This window comes from Scylla paramamosain, chromosome 2, assembly GCF_035594125.1.
Source record: "Scylla paramamosain isolate STU-SP2022 chromosome 2, ASM3559412v1, whole genome shotgun sequence".
NCBI classification, from domain to species: domain Eukaryota; kingdom Metazoa; phylum Arthropoda; class Malacostraca; order Decapoda; family Portunidae; genus Scylla; species Scylla paramamosain.
Window position 1 is genome coordinate 17,365,001 of NC_087152.1, and position 12,366 is coordinate 17,377,366.

The 12,366-nt window shown below is 40.7% G+C and overlaps 1 protein-coding gene across 2 annotated transcripts in view; it reads left to right on the forward strand.

Moving 5' to 3' along the window:
• Positions 1-12,366, forward strand: part of LOC135111091 (nephrin-like) — an 87,338-nt gene that overhangs the window by 65,736 nt on the left and 9,236 nt on the right. For both annotated transcript variants that reach the window (XM_064024026.1, XM_064024035.1), the window contains exon 14: positions 6,229-6,410. In XM_064024026.1, the coding sequence (XP_063880096.1) occupies positions 6,229-6,410 (182 nt within the window). The remainder of the gene's footprint in view (positions 1-6,228; positions 6,411-12,366) is intronic.

Here is a 12,366-nt window from a genome sequence, read left to right on the forward strand (position 1 = left end):
TATATATATATATATATATATATATATATATATATATATATATATATATATATATATATATATATATATATATATATATATATATATATATATATATATACTCGTATATATATATACCAAGCCGGCAGTCCGACACGGGTTGGCCCAAACAAAGCGCTACACACTCATGCACACAGCATTCACACTCCTAGCCTCGTCGGTTCTTGGTGAAAAGGATCGTCTTGTGGTCCGCCCTACTATACCCAATAAATAAATATATAAGAAAGAATTTAGATATGAATTATAGCCGTGTCTCAGTATAAGTGTGTACAGTACAGTAAAGCATACAATGTACGTAATTTCTTGTGTATAACTGAACGTTGTTACGACTTTGATAACTTTTCATATTTCTATACTTGTCAAAATATTTGCATTTTTTTCTCATGAAGGAATGGATACAAATATGATGAAAATAATAATAATAATAATTATTATTATTATTATTATTATTATCATTATTATTATTATTATTATTATTATTATTATTATGATAATAATAATAATAATAATAATAATAATAATAATAATAATAATAGTAATAATAATAATGATAATAATAATAATAATAATAATAATAATAATAATAATAATAATAATAATAATAATAATAATAACAGTAATACTTTGTGACGAGTTCATTTAATGGTTCTGCTTCACACGCCTCAGGAACGCGTACATTTCCTCACTCATACATATTTGTCTTTTTTTTTACACACACAATTTTCAGGGAATTTCATTTACATTATTCATATCCAGTGGAATGATTGCATGCTCACATCCAGAAAAGGAAACATTTTCACACAACAACAACGCAAGCAATCATATGCTATAAGGTACACACTTTTATGCCTTATGTGATGGTTCGCAATCTTTGATGTTCCAGGCTCTAGTAAGAACTGTCTTCAAATGCCACAGATATGATCAATTGAGATCACATTATTTTTTGTCCACTGATATAGAATGATATAGGATCCTTGTTAAACTTTCACTAGAATCATAGATACATCATTGAAAATCCAAGTAATATATTTAGAATCATGAAAAACCACTGGAAACGCTTATAGCTTTCACTACAACCCGTCAAACTATCATTAAAATCATGGACACATCCCTGAAATCCCAATACCTTCCATTAGAGCCCGTAAAACTTAAACCAGAATAATGAAAACATCCTTGAAAATCCCAATAAATTACACTATAGCCTTCCATTAGAACCATGAGACCTTCGAAAATTCCCAATAATTTATATAAGAGTCTGTTAAATCATGAAAACATCCTTGAAAACCCCAATAACTTCCACTACAGCCTCTTAAACTATCACTACAACCCTGAAAACGCCTTTTGAAAACCCCACAATAATTTCCACTAGTCCGTTTAAAGTAGTATAGATAAAACGCCAAAAACGATTAGGAATGCAGTCCTCTGACGTTTCTCACTCGCCACCTTCATCAAATCCGTCCATTTCTTTAGTATGTCATTCCTAAAACACACTAGAGTAGCTGTCCTGCCTGGTATTGATTTTCGCTCCATCCTGTAATCAGTGAGTAGTATGTTACGTGTCTCCTGATAAATTAAAGAGTTCGGAAACGTTACTCTTTATCGATCTTGAAAATAACTCATAACAGGTACGGTATCTTCAATCACTATCATTATTATCTTTAAAGTATCATCATTATTTCGTCTAGTACTCATTTTTTTTCCTGAAGAGACGCTCACTTTGAGAGTCTCTTTCTTTTTTTATCTCGCACACGATCTCTTTAATAGCAACGACTATTCCCAGAACTAATTATAACTATAACGAGGGTGTTCGATATCTACTAACAAGGCGGCGGCGGAATCTGACACGCCGCTCTCACATTACGCGGAGTTCGTAGTTACGACTAGATGGGCGTCGCTATGAGGGAAACTTATTATGACACGAGACATGAGCACCTTCCTTTCAGCCTCCATCCGCACGTGCGCCTCACCTCATCTCCGCACCTTCATTACTTCACCTATCTTGTCTTAATATCAAATTTCAAGGGTTAATTCTCTCACTGAGGTTCATATTCTTTGACACTTTTGGCTTATTATGAGCGAAGCGAAGTTTACTATTGAGGATGTTTAATTTTTGAGCGGCACGGCCCGACCGTAACGTTATTCAGACGCTAACATCTCCGGAGCTACGCAGTCGATCGTGACGAAATTAGCACCATACGATAGCACAACTCTGTCAGTTTTACATGATATAGCTTTCATCTCTTCTATTGGGTGAAGTCAATGAGTAACTTGCAAAAAAAGTAGAAAGGTGTCGGAAATGAGATTTCTCAAAAACTCCACAACCAATTCTAATGAAACTTAAGAGGTGTCATATTGTTATAATTTCAATAAAATTCCTTATGTCAACTTTTAAATAACGCTGCGCATGCACAAAGTCAAAATTTTAACTAATTAATTGATCAAGTTTTCTCTCTCTCTCTCTCTCTCTCTCTCTCTCTCTCTCTCTCTCTCTCTCTCTCTCTCTCTCTCTCTCTCTCTCTCTCTCTCTCTCACACACACACACACACACACACACACACACAAACACACACACACACACACACACACTTTTTTAAATACCCCTTCCACTTATGCATTACTGACAGGTTCACGCATCAGTCGCCTTCCGAGGTGTTTTACTGGTAAATATTTTCAAGGGCCACATAGATTAGTCAGGTCTTCATGGTTAACTCTCAATTCTGTCAAATCTCAAGGGTTATCTCTCTCTCTCTCAGGTTCATATTCTGAGACACTTTTGGCTAGTAAGTATTTTCAAAAGGCACACGAATCCTTCCACTCCACCAGTATCTACCTCTTGCATCCTAACCTGGCGTAGATAGACTTCATAATGAACATTATTTCCTATGTTCAGTCTCTCCACTCCACCATTCCGTATCTCTTACACCCTAACATAAGAAGATTTAATAAAGAGAACCTCTATTCTGTTCCCCCACTCCATCAGCCTTTATTTATTAAACTCTGATCTATAGAAGATTTAGTAATCAATACCATCTCCTTGGTTCAGTGCTTACACTTCACCAATCAATCTCTTACACCTTATTCTATCGTAGATTTAATAATGATCCCGTTACTTTGGTCAGTACCTTCACTGCATCAATCTCTATTCTATATCTTAACCTATAATAAAATAAAGAATACCATCTTTCTTTAGTCTCTCTACTTCACCAATCCCAATATCTTATACCTTAACCTACAGCAAAATAAAGAACACCGTCTTTGTTCAGTCTCTTTACTTCATCAGTCCCTATTTTACACGTTCTATCCCCAGCATGCCTCTCCAGAAGCCTCACATTCAGTAAACACGATAATTCCCTAAGGTGTGTGGAATCTTCTGTCCCCTTGAACTCCCTGATAATATAATGCAACAGGTCTCGCCTGTACACGGCTACACCACCTCCATCCATTCCCACGAGAAGGTCCTCAGTCCTCACACCTGCACGCACTCACGCCATCGCTCTGAGACAGTGTATATCAGTCAGTCATTCTGGTATCAATGGATGTCTAGTAGGCGTGTGGCGGGAGTGTCTTGTCTAGTTGAGATGTTGTCATGGTATGGTAGTAGTGTGGTAGTAGTGTGGCTTGTTTTCTCTTTTCTTCTTCTTCTACTACTACAAACAATAATAACACATCCTCGTTTATTTATCGAAGAGATCGGCCAAAGGCAAAAAAAAAATAAATAAATAAATAAAAACTGATAAAAAAAAAAAAGGCTCAAAATGTCATTCCCAACAACGACAACAAAAAAGTAGAACCGCAAGAGAAGCTGATTCATCTTCGATGTGTCTTGATGCTCCTCTTCTGAAACAGCTCAGGTCATAGGCAGAAGGAGAAAGTACAGAAACAAAAAGCTCCAGAGTTTATTAGTGAAAGGACTAAAAAGAAGTGAAGATACTGGTTAACCCATGCATTAACATGAGTGTTGTGATGGTGTGTGTGTGTGTGTGTGTGTGTGTGTGTGTGTGTGTGTGTGTGTGTGTGTGTGTGTGTGGTGACAAAGTCCACACTGCCCAGATTTCCAATCATGACTTCGAAAGTATGACGGAAAGTGATTATCTTCCGCGAGAGAGAGAGAGAGAGAGAGAGAGAACCACGTTTCCGCGATGCAGGCGACACACAGCACCAGGTAACCTACCAAAAACACTAACGAATTTTATATGCTGCAGGTAAACTCTATAGTCTATACCCCCATCATACTAAACAACCAGCTATTGTGCATCTACTAGCCAACAGCGTAAGCCAGAAGCATATCCATTGCAGCTAGACGATCATTAATTTTATCCCACGCAACACCGGAGGTTTCGCGATCACCCAGTAGCACGATTATAACTTTTTAGGCCATCACGGAGACGCATAAACTACCAAGTCAAGAGTGCACAAGGAAGACAACATTCTGAGTTACCCATGCACAACACCCTAACGCCCCAAGAGACCCCGAGCGAGGCTGCCACTTCATTCAGACAGCTTTAAACGCCTCCCTCACACACACACACACACACACACACACACACACACACACACACACATACACACACACACACACTATTTAATTTACCACCAGTATTCGGAGCCAGTTGTTGCTCAGAAGGAGTGCAAGCAAAAAAAAAAATAATGTATTGCCTGCAGAAAACAGAGCTCAGGTAGTGGAAGTGTGGCACGTGTGGGCTGGACAAAACTACGAATTCCTTGCACCAGTTTGGTATAGAATGGCAAAGAGAAACACGAGTATATCAAAATACTGATTCCTTCCTGACATCTGCTACTCTGCTCTTCCTTTCGATGAGAGACTTGAGATTCCTATTTTGAAACCCTTTAGATTATCTCTGTGACTATTATTCATGTTTTTAGGGTACTTTTTCCATTAACGATGTTGAATCCTTGTCACACTATCGCTGGAATCATGGAAATACCCTTGAAAGTCATAAGAACCTTTCTTTCATGTTCAGCTATTATTAGAGTTATGAACGCACCCCTGAAAACCACAGGAACTTCCTTTTTCACCTCTATTTCACTCTTAGCCTTATTCTGTCTCCTTCCCCAATGCAAGAGGTAACCAGTATCTTTACTCTTTCATCCCCTTGACTGATAAACTCTGGAACTCTCTACTTGAATCTATATTTCCTCCTTCCTACGACTTGACCTAGTTTAAGAGAGGAGTTTCAAGGCTCTTCCAGACCTGAATTGGTTCTTCCTTTTAAAATTCTTTCCTTTTTCTTTTGGGAGAGACAATTGGCGGGCCTTTTTTTTCGTGAATCTGTTTTTTTTTTTTTTTTTTTTTTTTTGCTCTTGGTCTGCCTCTCTTGTGCACAAAATAATCGAGCCTTTTAGAAGTATTCGAGATACGAGAGCCAAAAGTTTGAGGATACGGTCTTGAGAGAACTAGTTGCTTCCTCAGCTTCCTTAAGACGGGCAGAGCAGTGTGCCTTGGTGTTCAGCGTGCTGCTCTCCCTGCACCTCCCTTCCCTTACCTTCCTGAAGCATCTGCCGATAACATGGAGATGCTTCAAAACTGTCCATCGCCTACAAGTGTCCGTGAGGTAATGCAGTCCCCTCCAGGCTTCCCCAGCAAATATTTTAGTCTTCACATTCAGGCACTGGTTACACTGCCTCTGCTTTACCCACGTCACTGAAAGCTTCACAGCCCTAACTTCACTGTTCATTTGCATTATATATTACTATTATCATTATTGTCATCATCGTCTCTTCCTAATTCCGTATTTCCTCCTGCCTACGACTTAATCTGTTTCAGAAGAGGAGCATCAAGACACTTTAGAAACTACACTGGCTCTTCTCTCGCCTCTCCGACTCCTATATTCTTTTATGGGAAAGGAGTTTGAGAGAGCTTTTTTTAATCCATTTTCTTCAAACCCGATCTTCCTGATACATAAAAATTGTCTTGAATTAATCATACGACTGTCTAACATGAGGCACGCACCAAACACCATTCATCACATGCACCACCCTTAACCCTAACCTAACCTAACCTAACCTAACCCAACCAAACCTAATCTAACCTAAACTAACCTAACCTAACTCAATTTAACCTAACTTAATTCAACCTAACCCTATCCTAACCAAACCTAACTTAACCTGAAGCACACACCACATACTACTAACCACACATACTCCTCCTAACACTCTTTCACCGCACAGAGGCGCCGTGGTGGAGCAACCGTCGCCCTGAGGATGTGGTGGGTAGCTCGTGGGCGCCTCTGGGTGGGAGTGGGGTGCTTGAATGCCATATGAAGGCCCACCCGCCGCCCACCTTCCACTGGGCTACCCGGGACGGAAGGACGATCACCCCCAGCAGGAAGTACACCTTTCTGCCGCCCAAGGTGAGTGGGGAGGGGGGGCGGTGAGGAGAGAGAGGAAGAGGGGAAAGACAAGAAAGATGGAGGGAAGAGGGAACTGATGAAAGGGGAAAGGGAAGGAGTGTGAGAGGGAGGGAAGGACTGGTGAAAGAAGTAAGGGGGGGAAGGAAATGAGAGACAGAGGGAAGGATTAGTGAAGGGAGGAAGGGAAGGAGTAGAAGAGGGAAGGAGGAAATGGAAAGGAAGCGGTGAGGGGGGAAGGAGTAGGAAAAGGAGAGACAGACAGAGGAATTGGTGAAGGGAATAAGGGAGGGAGGGAATGGGAGAGGAAGTGGAGGTGAGAGGGGTGGATTAGCGAAGGGAATGAGGGAGGGAAGAAGTGTATGATTGAGTGAGAGAGAGCGAGAGAGAGAGAGAGGGAGATATTCGTGAAGGGAGGAAGTGGAAATGGGAGAGAAATAAGGAGAGATAGAGAGGGAGAGAGTAGGGAGGAAGGGAGGAAAGAAGTAAGTGGAAGAGGGAGACAGAGAAGGATAGGAGAGAAGAACCGATGAATACATGGGATTTGCGAAACGAACTGCATGTGAAAGAGATCGATGGTGAGCAAGGAGAAAGAAAAGAAAAGGGAAGAAGACAAGGCAGGAAGAGACGAAGGGAAGAAGGAAGGGAGAGGGAGGAAAAATGGGCCTTCAGAAAAGGAAATGCACGTGAAAGAGATCAGTGAACCCGGTAACTGCAGGAGGAATGGAAAGGAAGAAAGAGGGACAAGAAAGTAAAGCAGAATGATGCAGGAATGAACCACTAAGAAATTATATTAAAAATTTACGACATGTTGATCATCTATTCACTGCTCGTTCATCTAAATTACCATAGCAAGAACGCTCTGTCCATTTGTCTGTTTGTCTATCTGTGTCACACGTGTTCACGGTGTTAACGCCCAACCACAATTTCTCTCTCTCTCTCTCTCTCTCTCTCTCTCTCTCTCTCTCTCTCTCTCTCTCTCTCTCTCTCTCTCTCTCTCTGCTGCGGCGCGGACTGGCCGATAACTCCTCGCTGAAAAAAAAACACGATTTTAAGAAAAAAAAACTTCGTCCCTATCAAAAGTTATTGGCAAAATACTGTGAGTCAAAAGGCAGATTTAAAAAAAAAAGGAAGAAAAAAAAAGAGCGACTGGTGAGGTGTGAGCTGGAGTCCCCACACTAGACAGGAATCGAGCTTTTACTCATCTGATCTTCCAGTCGCGGCAACCTGTCCTGTTTAAACTTCTCTTTCCTTCACCAAACAGCCTCGCAGGAACTAAAAGGGTCTGTTACTGCTCGTTCTCCTTTGTATTTCTATATTTATTTTGATCACTAAACAGCGTCGCAGGAACTAAAAAAGTATATTTATGTCTTTTTTTTCTTGTGTATTCCTTTGTATTCGTCTTCATCATCAAACGGCCTCGCAGGAACTAAAAAGCATATTTCCTCTTCTTTTCCTTTGTATTCCTTTGTGTTCCTTTGTATATTATGCATTTCTTAACATTAATCTCCCTAATACACGTTTTCTCTGATGACTGCATAATTGATCAGGATATTCTACGTTATTTTTCCTTCAAGGCTTTTTTTATGCAGCAATGTCATTTAAACAGTTAGAGGTGTCTCGTACTGCTCTCTGTCACTGATTCGTATTGGATCAGAAATTCAACCAGTATAACCAATTTCTACAATATAATGATGCAATAATAATCATTCTGTTGCTGCAAAGTTAATGTTGAAATTATTGACTGGATTGTCTCATAGAGTAATCCTGTGATATTTAAATCGTATCATTATCAGAGTTTCGATGAAAGAGAGAGAGAGAGAGAGAGAGAGAGAGAGAGAGAGAGAGAGAGAGAGAGAGAGAATCACACCCCGTCCCCCTCTCTCTCTCTCTCTCTCTCTCTCTCTCTCTCTCTCTCTCTCTCTCTCTCTCTCTCTCTCTCTCTCTCTCTCTCTCTCTCTCTCTCTCCTCATCCTCCCTCACTCAGCACTCGAACGCTAACAAGCAGAGTAGGAGGAGGCGTGATTGGCTGGCGGCACACGAGCGGGCCGTCCCGAGGAAAGCCTCATTACGCCGCTGGCTGCCCTTGAGTGCCTCGTGTCGCACACACACTTAATTAACGCCGCTCTGATCACGGCGGAGGCTGCAAAACGTGGCTACAGGTTTCTGATGGATATGTTTAAACAGACCATCAGTATAACTCATTCCTTTCTCTTACTTCACAAGGTTTTCCTTATGTAAGAACTCGAAGAAACCGGCTCTCAAATGTGGTAGATAACCGATGGCTACAAGTTTGTGATGGATGTGTTCAAATATGGCGGATTAATAATACGTACATTCACTCTTTTCTCTTATTCCACAAAGTCTTTCTATTGTAACGCTTGAAAAAACTGGTTCTCAAATACAGCGCTTGAAGGAACTGATTCTCAAATAGTGGTAGATGAATGGTGGCTGTAGTATTCTGTTGGATGTTTAAACAGATCATTAGTAAATTCATTTCTTTCTCTTACTCCACAAGGTCTTTTCTAATATAAGCCCTTGAGGGAACTGGTTCTCAATACAGTGGTAGATAATTGAAATAGACTCAGTAATCAGGTTTTCGAGGCTACCGGGAGGTTTAAAAGAGGATTAGGCAAATTCATGGATGGGGATGATTGGTGGGAATGGGTAGGCATGTTTTACACAGGGACTGCCACTTCTTGCAGTCTTCTTTATTTTCCTGTTCGTATGATTTCCTTTCTCATCGACACGGCTTTCTAATCTGAATACAATTTTTCTCCTTCCCTTCCCTTGATAAAACAGTGCTCCCATCCGATGCATAAATAACGTTTGCTGAGGCCAAAAATTTTCTCTTCTTTTTCAGGTACATGCAATAATTCCCTTCCCCGTCTATGGTATAATATAGATTTCCCGTAGTCTATAGATTTTCGCTTGATAAATATTTTTCCCCTCCGGTAGTACATATATAACTTTTGTTAAAGGCTAAAAGTATTCTCCCTGCAATGTGTGCACCTTTCCTCCCTTCCACGCATCTACGATGTGTGGAGGGTTTTCGTTTCGTTGTCGTCTGCTACGCCGTTGTGGTGATGTGGTAGTATATGCAACACGACAGCCATTTACTTGTACATACACTTCTCACCAGCCCAAGAGAACTATATACAAACCTCTCACCAGACCAAGAGAGGCATTTACTTGTACATAAACCTCTCACCAGACTAAAAGACCTACACACAAATCTCTCACCAAACCAACTGAACTCACACACAACACAAGAGCCTGAGATTATTGAAATACGTGTGCCAGGAATATCTGTACGTCACTCGTTAAGGCAAATTACCTCACACATAATATAATAAAATTCCAAAGCTTATTCATGAAGATAGTTAAGGTAAGAAGTGATGTAATGTACAAAATATTTCGAACAGCAAAAAAAAAATGTGTCAATCAATTACTTCCACTTAGTTGTCCATTTCTTCCTGGTCTTTACAAGGCTCTTGAAATCAAGCCGTTCATAATTATTAACATATTCAGAGATAGGACGAAACTGGGTCACATATGGTAGTAGATGAATGGAAAAGATTCAGTAACTAGGTTCTTAATGCCGAGACATAAAGGGCTTTTAAAATTAAGATTAAACATATTTAGTGACCGGAATATATGTGAATATAGGAAGGCATCTTTATATAGAGAGTGGCACGTGTAGGCCTGATGGCTTCTTGCAGCTTCACTTACTTTTTCATGTCTTTATGTTATTCCCTCGCCACATCGGTTCAACCCTCCATAATATCAAGACACTTATCCTCCATTTTTCGATGACACTTTTGATCATTGTGTCTGGACTGGCACCTCATTGGGATTTTCTTTTACTTTTTTTTTATTTTGCTCTTTCTGTTGCTCTTGGCCAGTGCACCTGTAACATAAAATATAGCAATAATAAAGTACTAACTCCAATTCAATTTGTAGACGTAAAACTCACTGGACATCGCAACATCACTTCCTGAGGCAACTGAACACGACACGCGCGCCGCACCCCATCACCCGCCGAGCCGCAGTGACGTACGAGGGGAAATATATCACCACAGAGGCCACGCTGGTCGGAAATTCGCCTCCCACAAGCAAAATTCCGCAAACCCATCCACCGCCGCCCGCCGCCTCCCTCCAGTGTAGGGAAATCTCTAATAAAACTTGCCGGCCCATTTAATTAAAGAAGAATTTCACCCAATAATTCCAAACTGACCCCAAGCCCTCAGCGGTCGTCAGTGCGCCCTTTTCCTCTTGTCCGTCTGTCTGTGTGTGTGTGTGTGTGTGTGTGTGTGTGTGTGTATGCGTGAGTGGTTGTATGGTGGAGAGGCGGAAGGGTGAGTGTATGGTGGGATGTGGGTGTATGTGTGTGTGAGGAGGAGGAAGGGATGGGGGAGGAGAAAAGAACAACAACGACAACAACAACAATAAACACCAACAACAACAACAACAACAACAACAACAACAACAACAACAACAACAACAACAACAACAACAACAACAACAACAACAACAGCAGCAGCAGCAGCAGCAACAACAGCAACAGCAACCAACCAACCAACCAACCAAACAAACAAACAAACAAACAAACAAACAACCACTCACCCACCCACTTAAACAAACAAACAAACAAACAAACGAACAAAAGAAAAAGATTAACAACAAAAAATAATAATACACGTACACACGTCCACATTCGATACCATTCCACTTAAACAAAGCAAGTAAACAAAATAAAGCAAGTAAACGAAACAAACGAAACAAACAAACAAACAAACAAGCAAGCAAGCAAATCTTCACAGTGTCATTGATCTCACACACTAATTTCCCAAAGGCATCACGTTCTTTTCTGCGTTTTTTTTTTTTTGTTTCCTTTCCTTTACTGTCGTATTTCTCCATCACGGGACACACACACACACACACACACACACACACACACACACACACACACACACGCACACATACACACACACACACGAGGGAGAGAGAGAGAGAGAGAGAGAGAGAGAGAGAGAGAGAGAGAGAGAGAGAGAGAGAGACTCTTTGTGACAAGTTACACTCTCTAATCCAGAATAAAAAGTTAATAAATAGAAAAAAAATGTTGCTCAGTAAAGGTGAAGGCTTCTCTCTCTCTCTCTCTCTCTCACTCTCTCTCTCTCTCTCTCTCTCTCTCTCTCTCTCTCTCTCTCTCTCTCTCTCTCTCTCTCCCTAACATTTGTCCTCCCTCCGCGTGCGTAAATTCCTCATACAAATATCTACGAGCAATATTCATTTAGCGCTTATGTAAAGGAATTTTTTGTGTCACTTCCTCCTCTTGCTTCGTGTGACGCGTATTTCACTGCAATGTCTTCGTGTCCTCCTGTGATGCATTCTGTTGCATTTGTTTTCTTTGATACTCCTCCTACCATTTGGCTAACTGAGTTTGTGAATTAGTCAGAGAGAGAGAGAGAGAGAGAGAGAGAGAGAGAGAGAGAGAGAGAGAGAGTGTGTGTGTGTGTGTCTCTCTCTCTCTCTCTCTCTCTCTCTCTCTCTCTCTCTCTCTCTCTCTCTCTCTCTCTCTCTCTCTCTCTCTCTCTCTCTCTCTCTCTCTCTCTCACACACACACACACACACACACACACACACACACACACACACACACACACACAAAGGACTTCTGTGGAAACTCGTGATTCACTAAAAGCTCTAATGAGTCTTTGCTAAAAGTCATGTATGAAATTACATGAGTTGAAACTTTTTAAGCTGCCGTGCGCAACTCAACTCTTTCATGGCATTACCATTATGCTCGCCTCTAAAGCATACAGCGCTTTAAATGCGTGTATCTGCAAAGTATGCCAGCGTGTTCTCTTTCTTTTTAATCATACTAATGAATACGAAAGATTATTATTAGTGGGCAGCGTTTCAGACAACCCGACGAACATCTTTTTTTGCGAGTGTG